This window comes from Neolamprologus brichardi, chromosome 7, assembly GCF_056152115.1.
Source record: "Neolamprologus brichardi isolate AB-2024 chromosome 7, ASM5615211v1, whole genome shotgun sequence".
NCBI classification, from domain to species: Eukaryota; Metazoa; Chordata; class Actinopteri; order Cichliformes; family Cichlidae; genus Neolamprologus; species Neolamprologus brichardi.
The window spans coordinates 58,215,968-58,235,608 of record NC_142110.1 but is presented as its reverse complement, the minus strand read 5'-3'; the positions used below and the strand labels follow the sequence as shown (position 1 = coordinate 58,235,608).

Sequence of the window (19,641 nt, the reverse complement as noted above, 5' to 3'; positions counted from 1 at the left end):
TTTGAAATGAAGACTTAAAAAGCATTTTAAAAATCAGTTTATTAAATTGGAATTCAAAAATGAATTTACAAATGCAGATTTTATTCTACAATTCATTAATTAAGCACAGGATTTTTTATTTCGATGCGCGTGGCTCTTGTGGTCCTCCATACTAATCCACATGTTAATCCCTGAGCGAACAGGAAAGGGAAATGGATTTTGAAATGCAGTTTATTAAAGTGCAATTCGAAAAAGGTTTTTGAAATGCAGTTTATTAAAGTGCAATTCGAAAAAAAAATTTGAAATGCAGTTTACTAAAGTGCAATTCGAAAAAAAAATTTGAAATGCAGTTTATTAAAGTGCAATTCGAAAAAGGTTTTTGAAATGCAGTTTATTAAAGTGCAATTCGAAAAAGGTTTTTGAAATGAAGTTTATTAAAGTGCAATTCGAAAAAGGTTTTTGAAATGCAGTTTATTAAAGTGCAATTCGAAAAAGGTTTTTGAAATGAAGTTTATTAAAGTGCAATTCGAAAAAGGTTTTTGAAATGCAGTTTATTAAAGTGCAATTCGAAAAAGGTTTTTGAAATGAAGTTTATTAAAGTGCAATTCGAAAAAGATTTTTGAAATGAAGTTTATTAAAGTGCAATTCGAAAAAGGTTTTTGAAATGAAGTTTATTAAAGTGCAATTCAAAAAAGATTTTTGAAATGAAGTTTATTAAAGTGCAATTCGAAAAAGGTTTTTGAAATGAAGTTTATTAAAGTGCAATTCAAAAAAGGTTTTTGAAATGAAGTTTATTAAAGTGCAATTCGAAAATGTTTTTTGAAATGAAGACTTAAAAAGCATTTTAAAAATCAGTTTATTAAATTGGAATTCAAAAATCAATTTACAAATGCAGATTTTATTCTACAATTCATTAATTAAGCACAGGATTTTTTATTTCGATGCGCGTGGCTCTTGTGGTCCTCCATAGTCTTACAGCTATTTATATGAAGTTGTATAAACGCTTTATTACGTCAAGACAGTGCGTTTCCTACGATTACATGCATTTGAATGGGGAACTCGCCCGAAACAAAGTATAGGTTTTCATTATGTGAATAACTTGAAAATCTTAGCTCAAACAGCTTCAAAACCTGTTTGCCCAGCACGGGGATCTTGAACTGTATAAGATAACGCCTTAAATATGTGTGTCTGAGTCGTCTATCAAAACTTACAGCTATTTATATGAAGTTGTACAAAAACGCTTTATTTCGTCAAGACAGTGCGTTTCCTACGATTACATGCATTTGAATGGGGAACTCGCCCGAAACAAAGTATAGGTTTTCATTATGTGAATAACTTGAAAATCTTAGCTCAAACAGCTTCAAAACCTGTTTGCCCAGCACGGGGATCTTCAACTGTATAAGATAACGCCTTAAATATGTGTGTATGCTTCTTCTATCAAGACTTACAGCTATTTATATGAAGTTGTATAAACGCTTTATTTCGTCAAGACAGTGCGTTTCCTACGATTACATGCATTTGAATGGGGAACTCGCCCGAAACAAAGTATAGGTTTTCATTATGTGAATAACTTGAAAATCTTAGCTCAAACAGCTTCAAAACCTGTTTGCCCAGCACGGGGATCTTGAACTGTATAAGATAACGCCTTAAATATGTGTGTATGCTTCTTCTATCAAGACTTACAGCTATTTTTATGAAGTTGTACAAAAACGCTTTATTTCGTCAAGACAGTGCGTTTCCTACGATTACATGCATTTGAATGGGGACCTCGCCCGAAACAAAGTATAGGTTTTCATTATGTGAATAACTTGAAAATCTTAGCTCAAACAGCTTCAAAACCTGTTTGCCCAGCACGGGGATCTTCAACTGTATAAGATAACGCCTTAAATATGTGTGTATGCTTCTTCTATCAAGACTTACAGCTATTTATATGAAGTTGTACAAAAACGCTTTATTTCGTCAAGACAGTGCGTTTCCTACGATTACATGCATTTGAATGGGGAACTCGTCCGAAACAAAGTATAGGTTTTCATTATGTGAATAACTTGAAAATCTTAGCTCAAACAGCTTCAAAACCTGTTTGCCCAGCACGGGGATCTTGAACTGTATAAGATAACGCTTTAAATATGTGTGTCTGAGTCGTCTATCAAAACTTACAGCTATTTATATGAAGTTGTACAAAAACGCTTTATTTCGTCAAGACAGTGCGTTTCCTACGATTACATGCATTTGAATGGGGAACTCGCCCGAAACAAAGTATAGGTTTTCATTATGTGAATAACTTGAAAATCTTAGCTCAAACAGCTTCAAAACCTGTTTGCCCAGCACGGGGATCTTGAACTGTATAAGATAACGCCTTAAATATGTGTGTATGCTTCTTCTATCAAGACTTACAGCTATTTTTATGAAGTTGTACAAAAACGCTTTATTTCGTCAAGACAGTGCGTTTCCTACGATTACATGCATTTGAATGGGGAACTCGTCCGAAACAAAGTATAGGTTTTCATTATGTGAATAACTTGAAAATCTTAGCTCAAACAGCTTCAAAACCTGTTTGCCCAGCACGGGGATCTTGAACTGTATAAGATAACGCCTTAAATATGTGTGTCTGAGTCGTCTATCAAAACTTACAGCTATTTTTATGAAGTTGTACAAAAACGCTTTATTTCGTCAAGACAGTGCGTTTCCTACGATTACATGCATTTGAATGGGGAACTCGCCCGAAACAAAGTATAGGTTTTCATTATGTGAATAACTTGAAAATCTTAGCTCAAACAGCTTCAAAACCTGTTTGCCCAGCACGGGGATCTTGAACTGTATAAGATAACGCCTTAAATATGTGTGTATGCTTCTTCTATCAAGACTTACAGCTATTTTTATGAAGTTGTACAAAAACGCTTTATTTCGTCAAGACAGTGCGTTTCCTACGATTACATGCATTTGAATGGGGAACTCGTCCGAAACAAAGTATAGGTTTTCATTATGTGAATAACTTGAAAATCTTAGCTCAAACAGCTTCAAAACCTGTTTGCCCAGCACGGGGATCTTGAACTGTATAAGATAACGCCTTAAATATGTGTGTCTGAGTCGTCTATCAAAACTTACAGCTATTTATATGAAGTTGTACAAAAACGCTTTATTTCGTCAAGACAGTGCGTTTCCTACGATTACATGCATTTGAATGGGGAACTCGCCCGAAACAAAGTATAGGTTTTCATTATGTGAATAACTTGAAAATCTTAGCTCAAACAGCTTCAAAACCTGTTTGCCCAGCACGGGGATCTTGAACTGTATAAGATAACGCCTTAAATATGTGTGTCTGAGTCGTCTATCAAAACTTACAGCTATTTTTATGAAGTTGTACAAAAACGCTTTATTTCGTCAAGACAGTGCGTTTCCTACGATTACATGCATTTGAATGGGGAACTCGCCCGAAACAAAGTATAGGTTTTCATTATGTGAATAACTTGAAAATCTTAGCTCAAACAGCTTCAAAACCTGTTTGCCCAGCACGGGGATCTTGAACTGTATAAGATAACGCCTTAAATATGTGTGTATGCTTCTTCTATCAAGACTTACAGCTATTTATATGAAGTTGTACAAAAACGCTTTATTTCGTCAAGACAGTGCGTTTCCTACGATTACATGCATTTGAATGGGGAACACGCCCGAAACAAAGTATAGGTTTTCATTATGTGAATAACTTGAAAATCTTAGCTCAAACAGCTTCAAAACCTGTTTGCCCAGCACGGGGATCTTGAACTGTATTAGATAACGCCTTAAATATGTGTGTATGCTTCTTCTATCAAGACTTACAGGTATTTATATGAAGTTGTATAAACGCTTTATTTCGTCAAGACAGTGCGTTTCCTACGATTACATGCATTTGAATGGGGAACTCGCCCGAAACAAAGTGTAGGTTTTCATTATGTGAATAACTTGAAAATCTTAGCTCAAACAGCTTCAAAATCTGTTTGCCCAGCACGGGGATCTTGAACTGTATAAGATAACGCTTTAAATATGTGTGTCTGAGTCGTCTATCAAAACTTACAGCTATTTATATGAAGTTGTACAAAAACGCTTTATTTCGTCAAGACAGTGCGTTTCCTACGATTACATGCATTTGAATGGGGAACTCGCCCGAAACAAAGTATAGGTTTTCATTATGTGAATAACTTGAAAATCTTAGCTCAAACAGCTTCAAAACCTGTTTGCCCAGCACGGGGATCTTGAACTGTATAAGATAACGCCTTAAATATGTGTGTATGCTTCTTCTATCAAGACTTACAGCTATTTTTATGAAGTTGTACAAAAACGCTTTATTTCGTCAAGACAGTGCGTTTCCTACGATTACATGCATTTGAATGGGGAACTCGCCCGAAACAAAGTATAGGTTTTCATTATGTGAATAACTTGAAAATCTTAGCTCAAACAGCTTCAAAACCTGTTTGCCCAGCACGGGGATCTTGAACTGTATAAGATAACGCCTTAAATATGTGTGTCTGAGTCGTCTATCAAAACTTACAGCTATTTTTATGAAGTTGTACAAAAACGCTTTATTTCGTCAAGACAGTGCGTTTCCTACGATTACATGCATTTGAATGGGGAACTCGCCCGAAACAAAGTATAGGTTTTCATTATGTGAATAACTTGAAAATCTTAGCTCAAACAGCTTCAAAACCTGTTTGCCCAGCACGGGGATCTTGAACTGTATAAGATAACGCCTTAAATATGTGTGTATGCTTCTTCTATCAAGACTTACAGCTATTTATATGAAGTTGTACAAAAACGCTTTATTTCGTCAAGACAGTGCGTTTCCTACGATTACATGCATTTGAATGGGGAACACGCCCGAAACAAAGTATAGGTTTTCATTATGTGAATAACTTGAAAATCTTAGCTCAAACAGCTTCAAAACCTGTTTGCCCAGCACGGGGATCTTGAACTGTATTAGATAACGCCTTAAATATGTGTGTATGCTTCTTCTATCAAGACTTACAGGTATTTATATGAAGTTGTATAAACGCTTTATTTCGTCAAGACAGTGCGTTTCCTACGATTACATGCATTTGAATGGGGAACTCGCCCGAAACAAAGTATAGGTTTTCATTATGTGAATAACTTGAAAATCTTAGCTCAAACAGCTTCAAAACCTGTTTGCCCAGCACGGGGATCTTGAACTGTATAAGATAACGCTTTAAATATGTGTGTCTGAGTCGTCTATCAAAACTTACAGCTATTTATATGAAGTTGTACAAAAACGCTTTATTTCGTCAAGACAGTGCGTTTCCTACGATTACATGCATTTGAATGGGGACCTCGCCCGAAACAAAGTATAGGTTTTCATTATGTGAATAACTTGAAAATCTTAGCTCAAACAGCTTCAAAACCTGTTTGCCCAGCACGGGGATCTTGAACTGTATAAGATAACGCCTTAAATATGTGTGTATGCTTCTTCTATCAAGACTTACAGCTATTTTTATGAAGTTGTACAAAAACGCTTTATTTCGTCAAGACAGTGCGTTTCCTACGATTACATGCATTTGAATGGGGAACTCGTCCGAAACAAAGTATAGGTTTTCATTATGTGAATAACTTGAAAATCTTAGCTCAAACAGCTTCAAAACCTGTTTGCCCAGCACGGGGATCTTGAACTGTATAAGATAACGCCTTAAATATGTGTGTCTGAGTCGTCTATCAAAACTTACAGCTATTTTTATGAAGTTGTACAAAAACGCTTTATTTCGTCAAGACAGTGCGTTTCCTACGATTACATGCATTTGAATGGGGAACTCGCCCGAAACAAAGTATAGGTTTTCATTATGTGAATAACTTGAAAATCTTAGCTCAAACAGCTTCAAAACCTGTTTGCCCAGCACGGGGATCTTGAACTGTATAAGATAACGCCTTAAATATGTGTGTATGCTTCTTCTATAAAGACTTACAGCTATTTATATGAAGTTGTATAAAAACGCTTTATTTCGTCAAGACAGTGCGTTTCCTACGATTACATGCATTTGAATGGGGACCTCGCCCGAAACAAAGTATAGGTTTTCATTATGTGAATAACTTGAAAATCTTAGCTCAAACAGCTTCAAAACCTGTTTGCCCAGCACGGGGATCTTCAACTGTATAAGATAACGCCTTAAATATGTGTGTATGCTTCTTCTATCAAGACTTACAGCTATTTTTATGAAGTTGTACAAAAACGCTTTATTTCGTCAAGACAGTGCGTTTCCTACTATTACATGCATTTGAATGGGGACCTCGCCCGAAACAAAGTATAGGTTTTCATTATGTGAATAACTTGAAAAGCTTAGCTCAAACAGCTTCAAAACCTGTTTGCCCAGCACGGGGATCTTGAACTGTATAAGATAACGCCTTAAATATGTGTGTCTGTGTCGTCTATCAAAACTTACAGCTATTTATATGAAGTTGTACAAAAACGCTTTATTTCGTCAAGACAGTGCGTTTCCTACGATTACATGCATTTGAATGGGGAACTCGCCCGAAACAAAGTATAGGTTTTCATTATGTGAATAACTTGAAAATCTTAGCTCAAACAGCTTCAAAACCTGTTTGCCCAGCACGGGGATCTTCAACTGTATAAGATAACGCCTTAAATATGTGTGTCTGAGTCGTCTATCAAAACTTACAGCTATTTTTATGAAGTTGTACAAAAACGCTTTATTTCGTCAAGACAGTGCGTTTCCTACGATTACATGCATTTGAATGGGGAACTCGCCCGAAACAAAGTATAGGTTTTCATTATGTGAATAACTTGAAAATCTTAGCTCAAACAGCTTCAAAACCTGTTTGCCCAGCACGGGGATCTTGAACTGTATAAGATAACGCCTTAAATATGTGTGTCTGAGTCGTCTATCAAAACTTACAGCTATTTATATGAAGTTGTACAAAAACGCTTTATTTCGTCAAGACAGTGCGTTTCCTACGATTACATGCATTTGAATGGGGAACTCGCCCGAAACAAAGTATAGGTTTTCATTATGTGAATAACTTGAAAATCTTAGCTCAAACAGCTTCAAAACCTGTTTGCCCAGCACGGGGATCTTGAACTGTATAAGATAACGCCTTAAATATGTGTGTATGCTTCTTCTATCAAAACTTACAGCTATTTATATGAAGTTGTACAAAAACGCTTTATTTCGTCAAGACAGTGCGTTTCCTACGATTACATGCATTTGAATGGGGAACTCGCCCGAAACAAAGTATAGGTTTTCATTATGTGAATAACTTGAAAATCTTAGCTCAAACAGCTTCAAAACCTGTTTGCCCAGCACGGGGATCTTGAACTGTATAAGATAACGCCTTAAATATGTGTGTCTGAGTCGTCTATCAAAACTTACAGCTATTTATATGAAGTTGTACAAAAACGCTTTATTTCGTCAAGACAGTGCGTTTCCTACGATTACATGCATTTGAATGGGGAACTCGCCCGAAACAAAGTATAGGTTTTCATTATGTGAATAACTTGAAAATCTTAGCTCAAACAGCTTCAAAACCTGTTTGCCCAGCACGGGGATCTTGAACTGTATAAGATAACGCCTTAAATATGTGTGTCTGAGTCGTCTATCAAAACTTACAGCTATTTTTATGAAGTTGTACAAAAACGCTTTATTTCGTCAAGACAGTGCGTTTCCTACGATTACATGCATTTGAATGGGGAACTCGCCCGAAACAAAGTATAGGTTTTCATTATGTGAATAACTTGAAAATCTTAGCTCAAACAGCTTCAAAACCTGTTTGCCCAGCACGGGGATCTTGAACTGTATAAGATAACGCCTTAAATATGTGTGTACACTCAAAAAAATGTGTTGTTGGATGAACACAATTTAATCATGGCACCCAATTTGCACACGATTTAACCAAGTACAATAAACCATTTTCAATCATGTCAAACCAACACATTTAGCATTTGGCGGTTTAATGTAATCAGATTACGTTGGATCAACATAGTATACTTACATTGATTTGAAGTGATTTATTTAAGTATGTAGAGTGAAATTTGTTTTAATTCATTCTACACACGTTAAAAAGTTTAGGAAAACACAATTAAATCTTGTTGTTTCAACAACTACTTTGTTAATCAAGGCAACTACTGCAAGTCTTGCTTAATAAACCAGTATGGGGGTTGATGATTTCACTCATTTCAATCGAATTATTTCAATTAGATTTGTTTACATTTGTTACACATTTAGAAACCCACTACTTTACAAAAAAGGTCACAATCAGATTATGATAACATTAACTTTATTAACTGGATTTAGTGGACAATATAAAAGCTTACCATTTTTGTACACCTGCAAGCATTTTGCCACTTCAAAAGGTAAAACGTTAGAATACTTATATACATAGGTAATATGTTGGAACCAAAGCTTCCACAACTAAAAACAGATGCAAAATTTGCTCAATATATCAACTGTATTTTAAAAAATTAAACTAAAAGATAAAAATACATCTCCCACTTGGCAAGTTCAAACATATGACAAAATAGAATTACTATTGTGTAAATTTGGAAAAAAATAAATAAATTAGAAGTTAGAAACAATTTGGGGGCAATACTACAACAACAACTCCATAAAAACAAAACAAAAAAAAATTATATATATATATACATATACATACATACATACACATACATACATACATACATACATACATACATATATATATATATATATATATATATATATATATATATATATATGGAGTTTTACTTCCTAATTTATATATAAATTAGGAAGTAAAACTAAAATAGAAACAGAAGGCTTAACATCAATGACAGATGACAATTTTTTTCAAATACAATTAATTACTTGACATGAAATTCTACATTTGTTTGGTGTATCTCATTGTAATAATTATTAGTTTGACCAATTTTTATATTTCTGTATTTATTTTTTAATTTTGGTTGCAGTCCTCCACAGCTAGCAATATAGTTTTGCTGTGTTTTAAAACATGCTAGCAAGCAAAATGGACACATTAAAATAATACAGTGAACTTACCAGGTGGCAGTGGTCTTAAACTTTACAGGCCCTTGACACATAAACACAACATAGTAACAGTGAAGCTAAAAACAACAATGAACATTTCTTGGGGTTAACCCTTCAATGCAGTTTCTGTAAAATGGTAACTTTGTTCTACAAAGGAGAAAAGAAAAAAAAAGAAAAAAAAAAAAGAAGAGGGGGGCACTAAAGCACTCCAATGATATCTTCATTCAACACATGACAGCATTATGTATGTGTGAATTAGTACCTATACTACAAACTCAAAATTAGATGAAAAATAATTAACAGAACAGTACTTCTGATCCATTTTGAGCCATCTATATAAGGACAAACAAAAATCATCTGCAGTGCTGTATAAAAGGTGAATTGCCCAACAGAGAGAATCCAAAAACTTAAAAAAAAAAAAAAAAAAATTTAAATGAAAGAAAGAAATATAAACAACTCAAATATTAACATTATATATTGGAAAGACCTATCAGTCGTTTTCAAGTGCTCTCACCCCATAAGCTTGTTTTTCAGAAACTGTGCCTTTGAAGACAGCTTTTGTCCATCAAGATTTAAAAGTATCTTCTGGAGGACTTCAAAGGTGCATTTAAGTTCTGGTGGGTAGCTCAGGTTCAAACAGTATATGAGTCCAAACAACAGAGCACATGCTTGTGCAATGTTACCCAAATCAGTGAGAGCCTCCACACCCTCAATCAGGACACCAATGTCCTCTGGGTCATCTTCAGGTTCAGCACCCTCCTTCTGGATGACGTACACCCCCATCACAGTTTGCTCCATGCAGCTTTTTGCCTCACTGTCCGTATCCTACGTGAAAAAAATATAAGACAACAAAGTAAAATTTAAGAAATTGTTTAAACAACTGTTTCTATGCTGTTCATAAAATCCAAGTAGTCAAAGTAATAAATAGAAAATTACACACCACTAAAGCAGTTGTTAATAATTACTCCAATACATAAATTATAAAATACACCTCTCATGTCAAAAGAGGTGGCATAATTGACCTCTCACCAGCCCCTCCCCCGAAAGGGCCATTGTCCAATTACACATTATAGCAACCGTTACTGTGTCTGACAAACGTTAACCTCAAGCAAGATGGTGAAGCGGTGTGCCCACAGATACCCTGAGAGATTGTGTCTGGAGGAGTTGTGTTCTTTCCATTCACAAAGTCAAAAACAACGTGAATGGATTAAACAGTGTGGATGGCCCCACTCCCAGGTAAATGTACCGAACATTATGAAGCATGTCTGCTTGCACATTTGGGTACCCGTTGGTGCGCAGAGGGAACCATTTGTTTGTCGGACGTAGCGAGAGTAACTTAGGGGGACAGGACTTGAGAAAAGACTAATTCAGCTACCAAATTAAAACAGGTATAGAAGTGTTAGTACTAAACAGCTCAAAGTTCATAGACATTTCTATTTACAAATACTGATGACCATAGCAATGAAAAAACAACAGGACTTGTTTTAATCCAAGTACAGATTCAAAAGCAATATTGTCTTGATGCATGTTAAATGCATTGTGTGTTTGTGTATCAAGTTTAACTACGGTATGCATAAATTTCTTTCCTTCCAATACCAAATTTCAGAAATTCTTTATTGAAACTCTTAATACTGCTTGGTATTCAAGACATCCTTTCCCCAATACCAGGTGTCTTGTTGCTAATCTCAAAATTTTAACTTTAACGATTTGCATTTGAGGCAACGTCACAATTTGTATGAGAACGTTAGAGTCAACATGCTGTCACAATGACTCACCAAGTACTCCTTTATTAACTTCTCATAGTCTTCGTTTAGGTAGATGCACAAGGACTTCAAGATGCATGCTCGCCTGGTATGGATGTTGTCATGCTGGAGAGGAGGAGGAGATAATATGAGCCAAAACCAGGCTGTTTTTCTTAAAGGTAGGGGAATCAGTTAACTTGCATAATTATTCTTTAGGTTAGAACCTGGCATGTATCATTTGTTAAGCCAAAACAAAATTGACAACTTCATCTCCAAATAAAAGTTATTTTTGCTGCCTATGACAAAGTCTACTCAATCCTAATACAAACCTTGGAGATGGCAAGCATGAGACCTCTTATTTTCTTTCCAGGTGTCCCTCCTTTGCTCAGAAAGATTTCCATTAAGCGTGGTGCGTATTGGTCAAGCTCAGCAAAGAAAGTAGATAGCAGAGGCTTTGTGGTGATTCGCAGAAACTCCTTGTCAATCTGCAATAGAGAACAAATACATTGATTAAAAACTCAACTGTATATTTCACTCACTTCCCATCCAAGCTGACTAAAGCTGCTTTTAGAAGACCATGCAGACATCAGTGCTGTCATTGATGACGGCTTCTGGGTCACGAGGGGTCTAGGGGCGGCGCCCAGGCTGTGACGTGCAGAGTTTATAGACCGGTAAACAGGTCTATAAACATTCAAGCAATAACCTATAATTATTTCTAATATGACGCACTAAATTAAAATCACTTTAGGTTTAAAAACTTCAAAAAATACAGATATTAAGAAACCCTCAGGAATGCGATCTACATGTTTGCAATACTGCTGCGCATATGTTTAACCATCGAGCGCGTTTTTGAAATTTATGCTGCTGCTCAAATTAACCCGTTAGTTACGAGCTGGAGAAAATGTGCAATGAGCTGTCTGTGGCGAGGAGCTGCAGTTAGGAAGGCAAGAGGCAGACGGATGCAGCGCCTGCTTTAAAACACGAAGGAGAATAGTCCCTCTTTTCTTTCGGGACCACTCAAAATAATGGTAGCTTAGATTAAACTCCAGCTGTCTGACAATAAAGTGTGGAGGATTCTCCGTTTTAGCACGCCTGTCTGATTGGTCATACAGTCATGCCTCTGTTGCATTCACTGAACCCAGGAAGAGTCATAGCACTCAATTAGACTGATCCCTTCTGGGTAAAAAGCAAATAAAATAAAAATTTTAAAAAAAAAATCACGGGTTGATAAACGTAAAGCTGAGAATGTCCTGGTCAGCCGAGGCCAGCACACATTCCATATGTCATCAGGAGACCTCCCTCTGTAGCGCAAAGACTTCACTCACAAGTCCAGCATTGAAGCAAAATTGCGGTAATATTGCTATGAAGCTTGCAGGCACAGAATGCAGCAATATCTTGTTTCGCCAAGGCATAGTGGCACATTTAGAAGACACACCATTGCGGGAATATTACTCTGATATGCCGCTACGTTGCGTCTTCTAAAAGAGGCTTAAAAAACAAATGCACAAATGTTTCTTCAATGTAGACCTGTGAAAAAGCAGACCAGAGTACCTGTATAACAGTAGAGGTTTTGGTTTAAGTATTAACAGAATGCCATCTGAGGCTGTATTTACAACATTTTATGACGAGGTAGGATCCGGATGATTCTTATGTCCTGATACATAAAACCTACCAAATTAAACTGTACTTACTTTTTCACATTACTATTTTCAGTGATACAGGAACCAACAACAGATAGTACTTTTAGTTTTGGACTACAAAACATAAATTACATGCAACATCCAAATGCATTTTAACCACACTTGCCTCTCTCGCAGTGAACAGAGCTGGCCATCTGCTTTTGAAGTCTGCAACCATCGGCTGACCCTGAAGAACTTCTTGCCTTCTGTATGAGAAAGTCTTCTCCATTTTCACACTCACAACAGAGTCATTATTTCTTTTAGTCAACTCAGAAAGAATTGCAACTCTCTCCTGTTCCAGACTTTCTGATGTCTCTCCTTCTGGATGCTGTGGACAATAGTTAACTTCAGCTCTTTTGGGTTTCTTCACATTGAAGGCTGCCTGACGGTTGTCACCAGACTTGTTTTTGATGGAGTTTATGGTCACCTCTGTACATCCAAGGCCTCTCAGTTTGGTGCGGAGGTTAGCCATTTTATATTTTAGGCTAATCTTCCACCCATAACAGCCATTGAAAGACCCCTGCTCTCTAAGGCAAGGATGCTTTTGCACAAGAGCTTCTGCAACGTCAGTCAGATCACTGTCTGTTGGGTAGGCTTTGAATTTGTATATTTCTTCAGCCAGTCGTCCCAGAATTTGGGATTTCAGTTTTGGTGAAGGGTTCAATAGAGTTCCCCCATTGGCGCAGGCAGTATTGGCCTTCTCGAGTTCAAATTCTGCCTCATAGCTAAATTGTGGTACAGTGAAGACACTTGGCCAAACCCAGTGCCTTGAGGATGGTGAAGAACCTGTAGATGAAATAGGCTCTGTATCATCTGTGTCAGCAGAGGAGATGGATACAGACTCTGTTGCTTGGCTTTGAGAAGTTCTTGCATCTTCCTCCTGTGGGCTTTGCAAAAATATCACCTTAAGGGTGCCTTTGTCCTTTACTTCTGAGACATCTGACATATTCATGAATTCATTTCCAAAGTCCTCATCTTGATATTGAAGTCGAATATCTTGCTGCAATCCAAAACTTGTCTTTACTGTGTGGCACAAATCTTCAATTGAGACCGGTGTCCCTGCAGGAAGAATCAACTTCCTGGCATCATCTTCACCCAGGATTATCCGCAGTCTTAGGGGTGACGTCATTTTGAAGATCTGAAAAATATCAGCAATTCTTTTAGAAAAAGACACCGTTTGGCATATCAACAAGCAACAATTAGGGACCCTTGTGCACTTCTGTGCAACTTTAAAAATACAAATTTTTTTGTTGTGAAAACAAAGCAGAAATACATTAAAGGTTAAAACACAATTTCTCTTATCTGTTTAGACTAGAATGTAAAAATAGCTTTCTGAGGCTACATCAGCCCAGAGACATAATAATGAATACTTTAATTCTAAAAAACAAAAAAACAAAACAAAAAACAAAACACACAGCAAAAGAAGTTATGATGACGCTGCTGCAATACTGTAGAGGATGACAGACGCTGGCAGGTAATTACTTATATATTGAAAAATTCACTGTACTTTAAAAGCAGATTTTTGGAAACAACAGGAATATCATCATCATCCATCCATCCATTATTTATTCCGGTTATCCTTAATATCATCATCCTGCAGTACAAATGAGAGACGACGCATGCTATGTGTAAACATTATACACTTTCATAATTATATGGACCTGTCTTAAGTCTGGTGACATTGTGAGGCAAGGGCATAAATCATTTGGTAAAATTTGGGTGGCTCAAACTAAGTTGTAAGGAAGGAATTATTTGCTGAAGACTATCTTGTGTTTATGAAAATGTTCACAGTGAAAACAATATGGTGGAATTAGAAATTCTGTAATACTTTAATCAACCAAATCATAACAGGTTTCACTCAGAAAATGTAATTTTCAACAAATCTTTAGTTTTGATTTGTTGTGTTTTGAAATAAAAATCTTAGTTTTCTAATGCATACATAAACAATTCATTTTAAAATAGTTTTATTTTCAACAGCTAACAGACCAAATCAAAAGCATGACAATTTCACAAATGCTATAGTGTAAGAAAATAATAAAAATACTTACAAGTATTAATTTTGTTTTCCAAGAAAACTCACAGATCTCTTTAGAGTAACCAGACGCAGTCCTCCAACAGAGTAGGCAGCTAAGGGATATTCATCAACCAGTTCCTCATGTGCAATGACAGCCACCTCCCTCACATGTGACGTGCTCAGTTCAAAAGCTCTAAAGTGCTCCCTATACCAAGCAGATATCTTTCTCACAAAAAAATGCAACTTCCCTTCCAAAACAAAGAGCTGCAAAATTTCAGCAAACTCAGGCAGACCAAATGACTCCCCATGGATAACAATCATTCCTTTGCTGTAGTTCATACCATTGTATGACACATTCTTCGCAATGTGAACATCAGTTTCATCTGGAAGCCTTTGGTTAAAAGCAGTTGCAATGTCACTTTGGAGCACATCAATAGGCACTGATGAAACATTAGTTACCACCAACTGTTTTTTCTCATCAGACATATGCAAATGGTGAGCAATGACAAGCTGGTGTTTCCTGGCAAGTGTGAGAGGTATGTTTTTAAAACAGTTGGTGTGGCGAGCAACCTGTTTAAAAAAACTATGCTTGGCCTCAAACCTCATTGTCCACTTATGAACGAGAGGTCCAAAAAGACGTATCATGACAGGATAGTGCTCTACAAAATGGTGTTTAGGAAGAATACGGCTGTTTGGAAAAAGTTCTTTGTATCTCTGCCGATGCTCTCTGATTTTGAACTCAAGATATGATATTGACTCATCACAGTGGATAGGGGCAACAACAAGTTCCACTATATCCTTGAGATCCAAAAGAACATGCCAGGCCTGTTCATCTTCAGGAACAAGGGGACCAATAATAAAAGGCAACAAGCGAAGCAGAGCCCAATTTTCGTGTGCATTCCCCCCTATATGTTTTTTCCTTGAGTAGGTATGTGGTATGACGTGAGGACGATTTGTCTTATCGCCCCATTTGTAGTCAAAACTTTGGATTGAACTGTTAAGTTTTTCTAAGGTGAAGTACTTTTTGGAGATCAAAACAGCCAAGCATTCTGCTAGTTCTACAGGTATAATGCCCTCAAAAAAATCGTGTACTATATCCGGGGGAAAGCCTGCAATAACATCAAAATGAGAGAGACTTTTATTCAAAACACAGTCACGTTTAACCCCACAACACAAGCTTGAGGTTTCCAATGCAGATTTTAAGTGAGCCAAATGGAGATCACGTGTTCTACACTCAAAAACATCTGCAGTCAAAAACTGAATTTCAGTTTTCTTTGCGACACAGAATCTACATATGTGTTCCCCAGAAAAATTTTCAACAAAACCCGCAAGCCCGTGAGCAGCTAGGTTATCAGCTATTACACAAGTTACAGTGCCTTTAACAAACTCATTTAACTGAGCAATAAACACACCGTGTTGTTCCAAGATCACAAGATCTTTTAACAGGGGTTCCAACACCTTTTCAAACCCAAATGTCTTTAAATCGTCACTTTTACAAAGAACAGCTAGGTAAATGGAGGAGAGTGCTGAATGAGAGCCTGGAGGCAAATTATCCAAGACCCAATAAATACCACAAAGCTTGTGTTTTTTGCGTGAGGTTCCAAGAGGATTGCAAACCTCAAAATCATCAATGTAAAGTGTAATGGAGATTCTCAACACATCAACAGCTAAAAAGCTATTGGTTCTAAAGTGCTTGCCATCTCGGAAAGACCTGTAAACACTCAGACCATTAGCCAAATCCTCACTTTTTTCTTGTCCTATGTGTTGCTCAATCACTCTATCAAGTATGTGATTATGACTCAATAATTCTTGCAATAACTTTAATAAAGGAATGTACTGAAATGACTTTCGTTGATCAACAGATAAAATGTACTCAACAGGCTCTACGACCCTAAAGTTATGCTTATAGTATTGTTTTCTTTTAAATGAAGTTCCAAGAGGACCACACTTAGCTAAAATTTTTGATACAGGGTTAGAAATGCACACTGTATTGGCAAGCTCCTCAACAACAGCCTGACCAATATGAAGGTTATGGCTCTTGAATACCTCTTCAACAGTTCGTTTTGTGATTGAAGTACAAGCAGAACTTAACAAAAAACTCAACTCCTCCACCAAGCCATCTACTGCTGTAGCTGGAATTTGAAATATATGTTCCAATTTTAACAATATCCCAGCTATTTTCTGTTCAACAAGCTCTGTCAAATTTTCAGTGGAATGATTACTTCCTGACACAAACTCAGTTTCCACTTCAGGATCTAAAAAATCAGAGCAACTAGCACCTAAACCTTCAGGGTCATCAGAATGTTGTGCTGGGTCAAAACACACCACTAAACCTACCTTGAAATCTTTAAGTGAATCTGAATGATGCTTCCTCTTTTTGTGTGAATAAAATGTACCAAAGATATTTGTCTTGAAAGAGCAGCCTGAAAATACACAAGTTACTGTCTCACTATTTCGTAAATGTGATCCAATATGTCCAAAATAGTCTCTCTCTGTGGTAAGGTCACCGCAGTCACATAACTCACACCTAAAAGTGACTGAACTGACAGCTGTCTGTTTAAAATGAGAAGAATGACATCTGTAAACATGTGTTTTTAGTCCACACCAAGTCTTAAATGTGCATGGACAATTTACATATATACAAAGATAACGCTGGCTGGGTCCATAATGGTGATGTAATCTACAGTGTTTCAATAATTTGTACCTACTACTCTCCCTGATGGAACAACGCTTGCACTGCCACATACAAGTCACTGAAAGAAAAAAAGAGAAGCAGTTTTAAGGATGGTTTTATTGGCACTTTTTTTCCCCCACTTTGATTAAATCATAAAACTATCATAAAAAATGTATGATGGCAAAAAACTTACCATGTATTAAAGAGGTGGCACAAACAATCAGAAAAAGGGGGCAGCTTTCTTTGTGGTGTTACTATGGTAAAGAAAACAGACAATTATTTTATAAAAATTCCACAGTGGATTTTTTTTTTTACTTTGTTGCAAATGTATAAAAAAAATAAAAAATATATATAAATACCTCCTGCAATATAAAATTCACAGATTAATATCCAATCTGTTGCCAAATGTAATAGCAGTGTTTCACACTATGCAATAAAGATGCTGGTAGTTGCGGTAAAGGTCCGACAGACAATTTTCATAACTATCCGCCATTGCCTTTTCCTCTGACCTCGTGTTCATGCTCTTTTTCCCATGCACTAGCGTTCAAGTCAATTCGAAGGATGCGGTCCCTGAATTTGAACACAGCTAATATTTAGCAACTCGCGCATGCTAGTTTAACTTGCATTACCGCGAGAGGCCGAATGCTTAAAAAAGGAGAGAGAAAGAAAGAAGAAATGCAAATGATAATATAAAAAAAGTGAAGAAAGACAATGTCTTGCAATAACCGTCATTTAAAACCAAACTGAATGCTAACAGAGCTAGGTAAAAGTTCAGTGAGACAACCATACTAGCTTTAGCTAACTTCATTTACTTTGAAAGTGAATTACAAACGTGTTAAATATTGAACTAAACATATCAATAACCGCTAAAAACACTATAAAACTGCAAAAACGGGTAACAAAAAAAAGCAATTAAGTGGAAATGCTAATAATAATATAAATATAGCCGGAGCGGATTAGAAATCAGGTATTAGACAGTACCGATTGGCACCGTCTAATACCCGATTTTCACTAGATTTGCTCCACTCCCGCTGTCTAATGACAACTTACACATTTGGAATTAAAAACATTGTTAAACAATTAACCGACGGAACAACTTCGTTTGACTAAGATCTTTTCAGTTATTTATCACTTACCTGTATTGTGGAAGATTCCGCAGAGGGAAAGGGCAGTTCACTGAACACATATATAACTTTGTCCGCGTTCCCGCCTCTTCACTTCTGGGAAGTTTGAGCATGCGCACTAGGCATCGGTTTTAGAGTTGTTGATTTAAAATAATTACATTTAATTGAACTGAAGAATGCAAATCTAGTTCATTAAACTTTTTGTTATTTTATGTTAAACCAACAACTGATAATGATTTAAAAACCTAAACTCAATATGTTCATGTTAAATAGACAAAAGTCTATTGAATAAATCAAACAACTGCCTTAGTTGACTTTTTTGAGTGTATGCTTCTTCTATCAAGACTTACAGCTATTTATATGAAGTTGTATAAACGCTTTATTTCGTCAAGACAGTGCGTTTCCTACGATTACATGCATTTGAATGGGGAACTCGTCCGAAACAAAGTATAGGTTTTCATTATGTGAATAACTTGAAAATCTTAGCTCAAACAGCTTCAAAACCTGTTTGCCCAGCACGGGGATCTTGAACTGTATAAGATAACGCCGTAAATATGTGTGTATGCTTCTTCTATCAAGACTTACAGCTATTTATATGAAGTTGTATAAACGCTTTATTTCGTCAAGACAGTGCGTTTCCTACGATTACATGCATTTGAATGGGGAACTCGTCCGAAACAAAGTATAGGTTTTCATTATGTGAATAACTTGAAAATCTTAGCTCAAACAGCTTCAAAACCTGTTTGCCCAGCACGGGGATCTTGAACTGTATAAGATAACGCCTTAAATATGTGTGTATGCTTCTTCTATCAAGACTTACAGCTATTTATATGAAGTTGTACAAAAACGCTTTATTTCGTCAAGACAGTGCGTTTCCTACGATTACATGCATTTGAATGGGGAACTCGCCCGAAACAAAGTATAGGTTTTCATTATGTGAATAACTTGAAAATCTTAGCTCAAACAGCTTCAAAACCTGTTTGCCCAGCACGGGGATCTTGAACTGTATAAGATAACGCCTTAAATATGTGTGTATGCTTCTTCTATCAAGACTTACAGCTATTTATATGAAGTTGTACAAAAACGCTTTATTTCGTCAAGACAGTGCGTTTCCTACGATTACATGCATTTGAATGGGGAACTCGCCCGAAACAAAGTATAGGTTTTCATTATGTGAATAACTTGAAAATCTTAGCTCAAACAGCTTCAAAACCTGTTTGCCCAGCACGGGGATCTTGAACTGTATAAGATAACGCCTTAAATATGTGTGTATGCTTCTTCTATCAAGACTTACAGCTATTTATATGAAGTTGTACAAAAACGCTTTATTTCGTCAAGACAGTGCGTTTCCTACGATTACATGCATTTGAATGGGGACCTCGCCCGAAACAAAGTATAGGTTTTCATTATGTGAA

At 36.4% G+C, this 19,641-nt stretch overlaps 1 protein-coding gene across 4 annotated transcripts; it reads right to left on the bottom strand.

Moving 5' to 3' along the window:
- Positions 1-7,820: 7,820 nt before the first annotated feature.
- LOC118453455 (uncharacterized) lies at positions 7,821-18,312 on the bottom strand. Of its 4 annotated transcripts, none has more exons than XM_087843955.1 (7): positions 18,239-18,312; positions 17,296-17,356; positions 13,922-17,181; positions 12,542-13,552; positions 11,065-11,220; positions 10,769-10,861; positions 7,821-9,818 (listed from the first exon to the last, which is right to left on the bottom strand). In XM_087843955.1, exons 4-7 carry the CDS (start codon positions 13,541-13,543, stop codon positions 9,504-9,506), a joined length of 1,566 nt encoding a protein of 521 aa, XP_087700081.1. In that variant the 5' UTR covers positions 13,544-13,552; positions 13,922-17,181; positions 17,296-17,356; positions 18,239-18,312; the 3' UTR covers positions 7,821-9,503. The 4 variants fall into 4 exon arrangements, with proteins under 4 accessions (XP_087700081.1, XP_087700080.1, XP_087700082.1 ...); XM_087843954.1 differs by having other exon boundaries at positions 14,463-17,181; XM_087843956.1 differs by having other exon boundaries at positions 17,133-17,181.
- Positions 18,313-19,641: the final 1,329 nt, after the last annotated feature.